The sequence below is a fragment of the Siphateles boraxobius genome, unplaced genomic scaffold (assembly GCF_051911475.1).
Source record: "Siphateles boraxobius isolate OS27281-9 unplaced genomic scaffold, OSU_SipBor_1 54, whole genome shotgun sequence".
NCBI classification, from domain to species: Eukaryota; Metazoa; Chordata; class Actinopteri; order Cypriniformes; family Leuciscidae; genus Siphateles; species Siphateles boraxobius.
Genome location: NW_027509180.1, coordinates 1,220,964 through 1,235,481, shown reverse-complemented (window position 1 = coordinate 1,235,481; position 14,518 = coordinate 1,220,964). Strand labels below are relative to the sequence as shown.

Sequence of the window (14,518 nt, the reverse complement as noted above, 5' to 3'; positions counted from 1 at the left end):
CGCGAGGACGACATCTCGATGCCGAACCGCCATCTGCTCCGTCTGAGCTAAAATCAACCAATCGTCGATGTAATTGAGAATGCGAATGCCCTGAAGCCTCAGAGGCACTAGTACTGCATCCGTGCATTTTGTGAAAGTACGGGGAGAAAGCTAGACCAAACGGAAGAACCCTATATTGGAATGCCTCGCCCCCGAAGGCAAACCTCAGGAACTTCCTGTGTTGTGGAAGGATAGAAATGTGGAAGTAAGCGTCCTTTAGATCTATCGTGACAAACCAGCCCTCGGACCTGATTTGTGACACGACCTGCTTGATAGTGAGCATCGTGAATTGAGCTTCCCTACCGAGCGTTTTTCTAGGCGCAAATCTAAAATTGGACGCAACCCCCCATCCTTCTTTGAAACGATGAAATATCGGCTGTAATAACCTAGCTCCAAACTGGGAGGAGGAACCCGTTCTATAGCCCCCTTTCGAAGAGGAGTTTTAACCTCTTGTTCCATTACCAGAGCCTGCTCGGGGCCCACACTATGGGCAGAACCCCTCTGAGTTTCGGTGGACGACATTGGAAATTGGATCGCATAACCTTTTACTACCATCTGCAGGACTCACTTAGATATTCTTGGAAGGCTTTTCCACTCTGCCAAAAAAAAAAATTCTACTAAGGGTACCAGTCTCTCGAGACTGGCCTCTGGTGTAATTTGAGCAGCAAACACAGCGCCCTGTAACGGCGCACCGGCAGGGAACAACTGGTTTGACTGCTCGGAGACCCTCCTCAGAGGGAGCAAGCGTCCCTCGGGAAAGCGCTTGCTGGGTCCGTCTGCGCCCCGGCATGAAGGCGGGGTTGGCAGAACGGGCCCCTGAGGGCACAGAGGAAGAATGGGTACCCTAAAAAGAGGTGAACACCTTTCACCCTCGGTGGGGACCACCCTCAGTGTCAGAGGGGGCGAGCGTCCCTCGGGAAAGCCCTCGCCGGGACCGTCTACCCCCCAGCATGAAGGCGGGGTTGGCAGAACGGGCCCCTGAGGGCACCGAGGAAGAATGGGCACCGTAAAAAGAGGTTACCTTTCTCCCTCGGTGGGGACCGCCCTCAGCATAGCCAATATAACTGTCCTCAAATCAGTTCTATTGCCCAAAAGCTTTGGCTGAGAGTGCGCGTCTGGTCCCACTGTCCAGCAGGGGGAGCGCGAGACGCGATACTCTGCTTTGCTCCCGCCCTGCAGCCCCGGGGACGTGAACTTTTAATGGAAGAAACCTTTTAAAAGCTGCTGCCTGCTTATTTTCTTCCTGAAATTATCAATGACAGTATTAACTAAGTCACTGAATAACCCCGCAGGGGAGAGAGGAGCATCTAGAAGAAAGCTTTTTCTTTCTCTTTAATGTGGAAAAGTTCATTTTACCATAAATCGGCAGCCTGACGCAGTTCTCGAACCACGTCAGTACCGCCTCCTCACTCACGCTCACGTCCTTTAGCAAATCAGCCTGGTATGCCTGCAATATAGACCTTGTATGCAGACACGACGCAGCCTGACCTGGCACCGAATACACTTTACAAAGCCGAACATTTTAAATGGCTTGGAAGGTAATGCCGGTGCTTTAAATGACAATGCAGCCTCGGAAGAGAGATAGCTTGCAAGCGTCTCTTCAACCCGCGGCAAAGCGCCGTCTTTTCTTTTCAGAAAAAAACCCCCTAGCCCCCGCTAAATCGGAAAATATAAATGATTGGGGGCTAAAAATTCTATTAGAAGCCGGCTTCTTCCATAATCTCGACACCTCAGTATGGAGATCATGAAAAAACGGCAAGCAACGTGGAGTTGCAACGTGGAGGTTGCACATGGGAAGGGAGAAATCTTTCATCTAACTTAGATTTAATAACAGACTCCTGCCTAGCCACTGGCCACTCAATGCTTAGTTTTGATACAGCTCGAGTGAGAACCTCCATGAGCTCTTCGCTTTCGGGAGTGTGGGGTGGCGGGTCCTCCACATCTCCCTCGTCAATACTGCTTTTTTTCGTGAGGGCGAAAACGAACCAGGGCTGAGACACTGGATCTAACATGTAAAGGCAGAGATAAGGCAGAGCCCGTCTCTAACCCCGCTGAAAGATCCATTTGTGATCCCCACGATAATTGCGCCGCTCAGCCTCGGCAGAAGCGGGTCTCGAACCGCGGGGAGCGCGAACCGAGCTGTTCGCTCGCCATAGTCTCTCATACAAAAGTGTTTGTGTGGTGTAAATGTGATAACTCCTGCCTAGCAAATACTAAAGACAGACACAGTGTTTACACTCAGACAGATTCACATATAGCGCGACTGAAGGCACAGAAGCTGATGCGCTTGTGGTTTTGGCGTGCTTTATAGTTTCCTGGTCGATGATGTCACCCGCCTATGATGTTCCATCTCTCCATGGGGCTGATTCCATACGTGCTTCATGACGCACAACGCAGGGCGTTCCCACAGCGTTCGATGCAGCTCGAAGTTCCCTTGAAAGGGAACTAACATTAAAACATCAAGAGTCAAACTAAAGCTAACTCTGATCACCATAATGGTGACCTCAAACCAAACTATTATTTTCAATTAAAGAATCAACGTGTTGACTGGGAGTGTAAATGAAAATAAATCTGGCCTTTTATTTGTAAAAAAAAAAAAACACATTTTAATCTAAACTTGATGGTGTCACTATTTCTTCGGGGTGATCAGAGTTTTTTCTCTGTTTTCTGAGAAGAAGAAAAGAAACCAATGAACAATCCTCTTTGAGTTTTTGCTATTGTAAATATAGTTGCAGATTCGCTCTAAACTCATCAGTGTTTTATTGTAATATTGTAGGCATCTCTATTTTCTCTAGGTGCTTCAAGTCCTTCCTCCCTGCAAAATAAAAGCATTGACTGACCTCTCGTGTGTGTTTTTATCATGATTGCAGATTGTTCAGATCAGATCAGAGTGAATCATCAGATTGTGTGCGGCTCAAAACTCACCAGCTCTTCTTGCACAGATGATCTGAAGAAGAATCACAGCAGGAGCAGCAAACACTGCGATCTCAACAATACTCACAATCACTGCAGGAAACATGAGAGGAAGATGAGAAACTGTACATGACCGAAGTCAAGGCTATTACACTATCAACAGTTATTGATGAAGCATTTACAGACTGACTGATAGTTTAATGTTATAAAGCTGTCAGTATAAATGAACGTGTCGTACCTCTGTATAATAATCCAGCAGTTTCTGATGCTGTATCAGCTGGATCTGTGGATCACGTCTGTTAGTTCAGTTCAACACATAATGCCACATATACACAACATCATCATCACATAATACTCCAGCTTCACACACGCCGATTCTAGGATCTTCATTTTAGCGGCGCTCAGCTCCCAATGAGTGTATGCTTTAACACAAGGTGACACCTTAGTTTAGGATATAATTCTCACTATTAACTTTTTTGCTTATTCACATGCATATTACTAGGATATCTGCTGTTTATTAGTATATATTAGTCAGATATGTGCATTTCAAGACGTTTGAAGGCCAAAAAAGGATAAGAAATGGTTTAAAACCATGTCAGCGGGGGATTATTTGTCCAAACCTGCTCTCTCCTCTTATCATCACTCTTTCTTTTTCTCTCAGTCTCCTTATCTTGCCCGGTCTCTTCCCCTCCTAAAGCTGGACTTTATTAATTTACTGAAGGCTACAAATGTACTAATATAATATTAATTCTCAATATGTACACATTCATATAAACCTTATGCCTAATTACAAGTTTATTAGTTTACCGGATTATTTCTGTCATTCCTCTAACAATTATGACCTAAAACAGATGTGAAATATGAAATGTTTAGTTTACTGAGTAAAGCGCCGCGAGGCAGCGTCTGTGAACATAAAGCCTACTTTGATTGGTCATCTCGAATATTCTGACACTGACGAGCAGTGACAGACCAACGAGGCTCAGATGAACACACACACACACACACACACACACACACACACACACACACACACACACACACACACACACACACACACACACACACACACACACACACACACACGCACGCACACACCCCCTGTACTCTGTGTCTGACGTGCGCTCAGTGTGGAGCCGAAGCCTGCTGCCGGTTTCATGTTTTAAGACTGAAGCGATCACAAATTATTGTACAGTTAATCACAAATATTTCAGGGGGGCTAAGCAGAAGTTTACCCATACAGAATACAGTAGCACAGAAGCAGTATTTTATGTCTGTTTGGTGTTGTTCATGTCTCTCCAGTGAATGCGCTTCATGGATGAGCTCAACATATCGTCTTCATGTGAGGATTTCTGGGAGAATCGAGTGAAAGAACCGGAGTGTTATATGAACACACTCTCACTGTGTATACTGAACATGACATAGAATATGCATAAGTACGCTAATTACACATACACCATAAAAGTCCACGAAAGGAAACTCAAACAACAACTCAATGTGACAATCATCCTGTAGAATCTGCCAGTCCTATTGTGATCAGTGAACACTGAAGATAACTCCAGCATTATGCAGTGAAAAGCACTGATGTGAGAAAGACAGTGATGATGTACCTTTAGAAACGTGTGTGTTTATAGTTGAGGGATCCTGAGAGTGTGTGATGTGGACTGGATTCACTGCTGGCGTTGAATCAGCTTGAGCTGTGAAGATCAGTGTTACTTCAGATGATTATTACTGTACAATATGATATGATCATCATATTACATAAAAAGTAAATATTTTTGCTGTCAAGTTTCAATTCCTGTATTATTTCCAGCATCACTTTTTGGACTGTAACTTCACTGCAGTTCATTAGTTTGAAGCAAAGCTTTGAGTTTCTCTTCTGTGAGAGTCAAAGAAGCTTTTGTTCCTCAGTTTGTTCTGTTTCAGTGATACTGATAGACCTCAGTGTTACTGACATTATGAGGCTCTTCTAACACTGTTTCTCACCTGAATACTTGACAGTGTATGTGACTGAGGTCTGGAGTTGATTTCTGTGAGTAAGCTGACATCTCCACTCTCTGTTGTTATCTTCATTCAGGAGTGTTGTAGTCAGAGTGATGTTACAGTGATGAGGATCTGATGATGATGATGATGATGATGATGATGATGATGATGATGATAATATCTGATATCTGGAGTCTGTCTTCAGATCAACACCAGCCTGATTCACCCACAACAGTTCAAGTCCCCCATAACGAACCCAATAATCACAGTAGACTCTAGAATACAACTGACAGGAGAGAGTCACAGAGCGGCCTGGACTGATCTCAGTCTGTGAGGATGAAGATGATGAAGATAATGAAGATGATGAGGATGATGATGATGATGATGATGATGATGATGAAGATACTGAAACTGAACACAAGACACAAATCACAGACTCTTCAATCATCATCTGAGTTTAAAGGGAGAATCTGCCCTTTTTAAATTGACCACATAATCATAAACTTACCATGAAGAACATGCAGATAAACATAATCATCAGGTCCTTGTCGTCTGTAATTCACATATTGTCTGCATCTGTATAATCCATAATCTTCTCCTGTGACGTTCTTGATGTTCAGAGAGCAGTCAGACTCCAGACTCAGTCTCTCATGTCTCTCTGTGTCTTTATTCTTTATCCCTCCAGTAATCAGTTCAACTGGCCCTGAATTTCTGTTAGAGTAGATCCATGTAGTTGATTTGCAGTCAGAAAGAGCATTATTACAGGACAGAGAGACATTTACACCAGCACTGATGAACACATGATCCACTCCACTGGTGCCTGAAACACAGTATATCTCAGTGATCATTATAATATATATTAATAAATGAAAAAAATAAATCATACCAGCATAAAAAGCAGAAGTTTTAAATCATTGTATTTTTCCTCACTTAAAGCAAACAACACACTCTCCAGAATAAACTATTAGTCTTTATCAGAGAGCTGTTCAAATCACTGACACACTCTTAATATGAAGATAATGCTTCATCATCAGATGTTTGAGTGACACTATGTCCAGTATCAGGAATAATACAGTATGATCTGTGTGTATCAATACACAACACAGAGATCACAATGTGAATGTGTGCAAGAATAAACTGAGCATGTTCAAATGTCAAGTCAAGTCACCTTTATTTATATAGCGCATTTCATAATACAGATTGTTTCAAAGCAGCTTGATAGAGATAACAGGAAATTATTTTCTTCTAATAGGGTTGAAAAATAAGCAGATCTAGCAGTTTGTAAGGCCTCACTGTATGCAATCATGCTCTCTTTCCATGAAATGCGAAATACCTCTAGTTTTGTTTTCTTCCAGTTGCGCTCCATTTTTCTGGCTGCTCTGTTTAGGGTCTGAGTATGCTTGTTGTACCACGGCATTGGAATATTTTCTTTAATCTTCTTTAAGCGCAAATGAGCAACTGTGTCTAAAGTGCTGGAAAAGAGAGAGTTAAAAGTTTATGTCGCAATATCGAGATCTTCTAAGCTATCTGGGATGCTGAGATGATGAAACTGATCAGGAAGATTATTAATAAAGCATTCTTAGAGGCAGAAGTGGCAGAAGTGATAGGTCTAACATATTTCTAACACGGAGTCGGCTTTGCAGCCTCAGTTAAATGAACACGAGACTAGATAGTGATCTGAGATGTCGTCGCTCTGCTGCAGAATTTCAACAGCATCAACATTGATTCCATGTGATAATATTAGATCTAGAGTATGATTACGACAATGAGTAGGTCCTGACACGTGTTGTCTAACTCCAATAGAGTTAAGAATGTCTTTAAATGCCAATCCCAATGCATCTTTTTCATTATCTACATGTATATTAAAATCACCAACAATTAGGACTTTATCTGCAGCCAGTACTAACTCTGATAGAAAGTCAGCAAATTCTTTGATAAAGTCTGTATGGTGCCCTGGTGTCCTGTATACAGTAGCCAGCACAAATCTTAACCCTCTGGGGTCGGCGGTCGGCTCACTTTTTTTCTTATCAGTGCAAAAGAGACTCAAAATACTCTGTTGATGTTGATCTCACATATAAGTGTTATACATCATTCAAAACTGTTAAATATTTTCTTTTATTTGTGTACACTCATAATAAATACAAAATGTTGTGTTTTTCGTAAAATAAAGAAAATAAACGCGTTGTGCCGTCTCTCTCAATGTGAAGTTCATTCTGAAAAATAACCCTAACCCTAGCAGAAAATGATCTGTAAGTCAGCGAATGTTTGTCAGACAGCCTTTGAAATGTATGTCTTTACAAAGCTTGGAATCTCTATTTTTAAATGATGTAAATTATATCAAAAACGAATATTCTCTGTTTAAGTAATCAGTATGAAAGCAACGACATGTATAGTTTCTCAAACGCGTCCTAATTAACTTTAATGTGACCACACCCATGCGCGCAAGAGCGATTGACATGCAAATGATCCACGTGAAGAAACGCAGACGTGAAAACGCCCTCGTCACCTCAAAACAAAGAATCAGAGACTTCAGTATCATACTCCTCTGCTTTACATCGAGTTTGGTAGACTGTGTCTGTGCTGTGTTGTGCTGTCTGCTGTGCACCTTGAATTTACCTCAGAAGAATTAGAAGAACGCGATTTGAAGATGAGAAAGATTTTTAAGGTAAGTCATCCACTCATAAAGATATTGTTATATAAACTTTACATTGTAGCAACTAGTCAAACTGGTGCCAGACTAAAATGTACGTTATGAAATGAGATTGGAGTAAAAACATGAAGCCTAATGCTAAATTTATATGCATGTAGGCCTACACGACACAAGGATAATAAACACAGCATGATATAAAAGTATCTTATGAGTGTTTACTCTAATATGGTGATTGGTGAATAATGTTTAGACCAGTGTTTACTGTTAAATACTGTGTTTGTGGATATCTGCTCAAATGTAGATTTGTATAATGTGGTAACAATAATGTTTCATAGTTTGGAGCGGCTTGATCGCTTCAGTAAATGTTCTCTGCACGCGCTGAGTTTGAGTCAGTCGCGCTGTGCGTTAGAAAAGCAAAACACGACACACAATAGGCTTCATGTTTTTACTCCAATCTAATTTCATAAGGTCATAACGAATGAAAACATTTTAAGTAACATATTATCCATATATTTTTCTCTAGTGTAGTGTTTCTGAAGTGTTAATTTTTAACGATTTATAGGCCGCCTGCTATAGGCTATTGTTATTGTTATTTTATGCAGCCCTACACATATAAAATGAACACCAGGTTGGTTGTGCCTTGTAGGCATACATTTGTAGCCTACACGTATATGCCTACAAGGCACAACCAACATGGTGTTCATTATATATATATATATATATATTATAGACTCACCTAAAGGATTATTAGGAACACCATACTAATACTGTGTTTGACCCCCTTTCGCCTTCAGAACTGCCTTAATTCTACGTGGCATTGATTCAACAAGGTGCTGAAAGCATTCTTTAGAAATGTTGGCCCATATTGATAGGATAGCATCTTGCAGTTGATGGAGATTTGTGGGCTGCACATCCAGGGCACAAAGCTCCCGTTCCAACACATCCCAAAGATGCTCTATTGGGTTGAGATCTGGTGACTGTGGGGGCCATTTTAGTACAGTGAACTCATTGTCATGTTCAAGAAACCAATTTGAAATGATTCGAGCTTTGTGACATGGTGCATTATCCTGCTGGAAGTAGCCATCAGAGGATGGGTACATGGTGGCCATAAAGGGATGGACATGGTCAGAAACAATGCTCAGGTAGGCCGTGGCATTTAAACGATGCCCAAATGGCACTAAGGGGCCTAAAGTGTGCCAAGAAAACATCCCCCACACCATTACACCACTACCACCAGCCTGCACAAGGCATGATGGATCCATGTTCTCATTCTGTTTACGCCAAATTCTGACTCTACTATCTGAATGTCTCAACAGAAATCGAGACTCATCAGACCAGGCAACATTTTTCCAGTCTTCAACTGTCCAATTTTCGTGAGCTCTTGCAAATTGTAGCCTCTTTTTCCTATTTGTAGTGGAGATGAGTGGTACCCGGTGGGGTCTTCTGCTGTTGTAGCCCATCCGCCTCAAGGTTGTGCGTGTTGTGCCTTTACAAATGCTTTGCTGCATACCTCGTTGTAACGAGTGGTTATTTCAGTTAAAGTTGCACTTCTATCAGCTTGAATCAGTCGGCCCATTCTCCTCTGACCTCTAGCATCAACAAGGCATTTTCGCTCACAGGACTGCCGCATACTGGATGTTTTTCCCTTTTCACACCATTCTTTGTAAACCCTAGAAATGGTTGTGCGTGAAAATCCCAGTAACTGAACAGATTGTGAAATACTCAGACCGGCCCGTCTGGCACCAACAACCATGCCACGCTCAAAATTGCTTAAATCACCTTTCTTTCCCATTCTGACATTCAGTTTGGAGTTCAGGAGATTGTCTTGACCAGGACCAAGCAACTGCCATGTGATTGGTTGATTAGATAATTGCATTAATGAGAAATTGAACAGGTGTTCCTAATAATCCTTTAGGTGAGTATATATATATATATGTGTGTGTGTGTGTGTGTGTGTGTGTGTGTGTGTGTGTGTGTGTGTGTGTGTGTGTGTGTGTGTGTGTGTGTATGTATTTTTTACATTTTAAATCGCAATTTTAACCAGAAAATTCTAAAATGTATTCCCAAAATCATGTATCCTATAGTTTATCTTGATATCAGCATGTTCACAGTTGTTTCCTTTTTCTTTTCTTTTTTTTACAGGGACCAGATGCCACTGGATGAGTCCTGCTGACTTCAACATTCACATGAGTCTCTGTACATGAACATGGTAAAATGAAAAATCAAACACCTTGGAAATGACAGGTATGTACTATGTTTCAGGAATGGCACAAAGTTATGTGACTGTTCAAGTCTCTGTCTTTAGATCAATGTGTTCAATAATGTGCTTTTTTGTCCTTTGTTGTGTATCTTTGGATTATGTTGTGTTGTAAATAAATCCAAACAATCAAAAAGCCATTCTCTCCTCATTCTTTGTGCAAGGCTCCTCATAATGATAGGGCCTGATAGCACCTGATAGGGCCATTAGGGGAGGGTCTTTGTCTTTCTCAGGTGTGAAACTCATCAATATTCATGATGATTCACACCTACCTGGCATACAGCTTTCTTACACAAAACATGTCTTACAAATCTTAAATCAATATATTGTTTTATCTGAATGAGTATGCAGGATGATTTTCACATAGTTTTGAAACAAATATTCTAGGCTACGTGATACAATTCTCAAAAGTCTTGTGAAGAAATAATGAGTATGGGTTTCATGACCTTATTTCAGTGACAATTCTTTTTAGTTTTTTCACAAACAACGCATAAACGTCATTATCTCAAAACTACAAACCTTTACATGCATGCTGCTGACATATTATTGTAGAGTCAGAGTCTGTGCTGAATACAGTGTAATAAGACTTTAGCCATGAAAATGTCACAAGTAACAGAAATAAGCAAAAATTTCAGAGCATGTCAGAACACCTCAAGGACCCAGACACCTCAGACCCCAGAGGGTTAACCCTCTGAGGTCTAGTCTCGCTTTTTTCTTATCAGTGCAAAAGAAACTCAAAATACTCTGTTGATTTTGATCTTACATATTAAGTGTTGTACATCATTAGATCCTGATAAGTGTCTATTTTTTTGTGGATACTCACAATAAAAACAAAGTTTTGTGCTTTTCGCCAAATAAAGAAAAACAAACATGATGCGCGTTCTGCCTTCTCTCTGTCAGTTAAGTCCATTCTGAAACGCGTCCGAAAATTAACGGTAATTCCGCGAATACTTGTCATACAGGCACGAGTGTTTTTCCATAATGAAGCTTGAACTCTCTTCTTTTAAATGAATTAATTTATATAAAAAAACAAATATTCTCAGTTTATATAATCTGTATGAAAAGAGAGAGATGTCAGTCTTTTTCTTTCCAGCTCATTATACCTGATTATGCGTTAATGTGCCACGCCCACGGAGAGCGCACGGTATTCAAACGCAAATGATCTAAGGCAAGCCATGCAAACATGCCAACGCCCACCAGCTAGATTATAAAACACATCGTGTTCAGTAAGTATCTTACTACAGCTGTGTACACAGCGTGTCCCTACGCTGTGAGGAATAATACTATCTAATAACCTTGAAAAATGTACCAGATGTGCTGGTAGTTTCATTTCCAGGAGCAACGGATCCAGCTGATGTAAGTCATTTATTCTTAAGTGCTTTGTTCTAATCGCGATTATTGAATAGTGTCAGTAAACCACAAAAAGAGTGTTTAAATATGAATTGCGTGTCTGTGTGTAGGCTAAATGATGAATGAACGGCACAGGCGCGCGCGCTTTGTTTACTACAGTTATACAGCGCGTGTCTGTGCCGTTCATTCACTCTCGCACCTACATTAGTAAACGTTATTTTCACATGAGCACATCCAAACTATATTGCTATAGCCTACTAAGATGAGTAAAAATAGACTGAAATATGTTGAAATAAAATGTCAGTATAAGCAATAAACTGCAAATTAACATGTATATGATATATCATACAATATGTTATATCATAAAATATGTTACAGACTAAATATGAATGTTTAGACAAGATTTTGTGATTAGTTTTGGATAGATTATAAAGTTTTGACTGTAAAAAAAGACTTCTGTCACATTAAATAGTTAAGCTTTTGTTCACCAATTTCTGCTCATGTTAAATATACTACAGTATGATGTTTTGTCAAAAATAAAGTAGGTATATTGAATTATCAACTAAGATGTTATTATAGTGTTTGTTCCAATATTCAAACTAATGAATCCTTACCTTTTTTAATACGTATGAGAAAATGTATACTTTTTACAAAGAAAGAATACACTTGAAATATTGTTAAACTTGTAATTGTTGTTGTAATAGTAACCTATTTGTAATTGGTTACAATTTCTAATTGTAAAATATGTATATATAGATAATTTCTTTTGTCCTTGCATTCTTTGGGACCCTGTGACGCACCTGTGTGAAAGGCTAATTAATATGCAGCTCATTATGTATGTGGCACATTATCCGGCCTTTGTCTTCTCAGGTGTGAACACGCCTCCACGCATATTGCCTTTCCAAACAAAAGGTGTCTTATAAAATTTAAATCAATGTATTGTTTTGTGTAAATGATTAGGCAGGATGATTTTCAGATCATTTTGAAGCAAAAATCCCAGGCAACAACACCCATTAGTCAAAAGTCTTGTGCACACATATTTAGTATGTGTTTTGTGGCCTTATTTCAGACACTTTAATTTTATTTTTTTCAATAACCACACATAAACATTATTCTCTAAAAAATACAAACATGTACATACATGTTGCTCACATATTACGGTAGCCCCATTTGTGCTATATAGAGTGAATTTACACCTTTGCCATTAACATGTTTATAAATAACTGAAAAAAGCACAAATGTCAGAGCATGTCAGAACACCTCCAGGACCCAGAAAACACCTCAGACCCCTGAGGGTTAAAGTAATGTAATCGTCTGGTTTTAGCCAGGTTTCTGTCATACACAGCACATCTAGTTTATAGTCTGTAATCATATCATTAACAATAAGTGCTTTTGAAGTAAGGGATTGAATATTAAGCAACCCGAGTTTTATCATTTGTTCATTTGTATTAAATCTGTTTTTTATTTGTTGAACATCAATTAAATTTTGGCACAGTCTCTATATGATGATATCTAGGTAAAAAAGCCTCCATGTGATGGGATTTATCTGACCTTGGTGACGTGGGACAGCTGGCAGACGGTCGGTTTAGCCAGTTTGTCTGCTTCCTGACCTGAGCCCCAGATTGTCATGTTTGAGCTCTAAGACTATGTGCCATATTACTTGAGAGAAGAGCAGCACCATCCCAGGAGGGATGAATACCATCTATTTTCAACAGGTCAGGTCTGCCCCAAAAATTATCTATTATTTTGCGGACACCACTTAGACAACCAGCAATTGAGTGATGACAATCTGCTAACTATCTCATCACTCCTTCGAACAGGAAGGGGGCCAGAGCAAATTACAGTGCCTGACATAGTACTTGCGAGTTCACACCCCTCTTTAACATTAATTTTAGTGATCTCCGACTGGCGAAGTCGAACATCATTAGTGCCGACATGAATAATAATCGTAGGGAATTTACGATTAGCATTAGCCAGCACTTTTAAATTTGCTTTGATGTCAGGCGCTCTGGCTCCCGGCAAACATGTGACTATGGTGGCTGGTGTCTCTAATTCACGTTCCGTGTAATAGAATCGCCAATAACTAGTGCACATTCAACAGGATTCTCAGTGGGTGTTTCAATGAGTAGGGAGAATCTGTTTGATGTTGTAATCGGAACGGAAGAGCGGTGTTTTGTCCCGCGACTACAGCGCCTCACAGTCACCCAATTGCCCTGCTGCACGGGCTCTACTCCAGCCGAAACCGAACAATGTACAGTGTTCTCTAAGCTAGTCGCGTCCAAAGCAGTATCTAAAGCCCTTGCACTCTTATAATTAACCACAATTAAATTATGGATGCGTGTATCTAGTTCTGAAATCTTCTCCGTCAGCCTGACTATCTCCCTGCATTTATCACATGTAAACCCTAGGCTGGTGGAGAAGGCTATACCATACATGTTACATGAAGTGCAAGTGACAATAAGAGGAGAAGATGACATGACTCACCGTGTTTGTTGACTGATTCTACTTACCACAGCTTATAAATAAAGAGCGCACGGATGGCACGCTAACAGGCTAGCGAATTAGTAGCTTGTTGTGCTAGCAACGATTTAGATTGAAGCTAGCGATGTCAGGTTAATATGTGATGTTGAGTAAATTGTATTTAGCAGTATAAACAACAGGGAATAGTAGTAAATAATGATTAAAAACAGAAAGATATATATGAAGCTACAGACACAAACCAACAGCAAGGCAGCAAGGCAGACAGGAGCAATCGAAATCTACATGAAAGTAAAATTATGGACTGAAATAACTAGAATTAAGTCAATACAATAAGGTTCAACTGAACATTAACTACCAATGTAAAATACTTCTAAAGCATTTATTAATCATTATTTCAACATTTTCTCTTGAACTCTTTCCATACTAATTCCACTAAATGTCTTTAGAGAAAATACAGATTTCTTTACCTGTGAGAAGTGAAGATAGAATGATCAGTCCCAGCAGACACAGATCACACTTATCAGACATTTCTGTTTCTGTCAGTCTTCCTCTTCCTTATATATAGTTACAGCTCCTCCTCTTCCTTATATATAGTTACAGCTCCTCCTCTGGCGTGGCTTGTTCGCCGCTTCTTTAACCGAAAATTCTCTACAGTGCAGCAGTTGTTGTTACGGTATAGCCTATAGTATAACGTTTACTGACCAGTATGACGTTTCAGTAAGTTATACTTGTGTCGCTGCTCACTAGTAAACATTGTGGATTTGGATGTGTTCTGTACAGATTCCGCCGCTGAAATAAAAACATTTCTTTTTAGGAGAACTTATGACTTTTAACTACCATGTCTATTT

The 14,518-nt window shown here is 40.1% G+C and overlaps 1 protein-coding gene across 1 annotated transcript; it reads right to left on the bottom strand.

The window, feature by feature from the left end:
• Window positions 1-2,718: 2,718 nt before the first annotated feature.
• On the bottom strand, window positions 2,719-14,205 carry LOC143714468 (uncharacterized). The gene is made up of 7 exons (XM_077205693.1): window positions 14,138-14,205; window positions 5,441-5,752; window positions 4,936-5,274; window positions 4,560-4,646; window positions 3,191-3,235; window positions 2,965-3,045; window positions 2,719-2,854 (listed from the first exon to the last, which is right to left on the bottom strand). The coding sequence occupies exons 1-7, from the start codon at window positions 14,196-14,198 to the stop codon at window positions 2,799-2,801; spliced, it is 981 nt and encodes a 326-aa protein (XP_077061808.1). The 5' UTR covers window positions 14,199-14,205; the 3' UTR covers window positions 2,719-2,798.
• Between the last annotated feature and the right edge of the window lie 313 nt (window positions 14,206-14,518).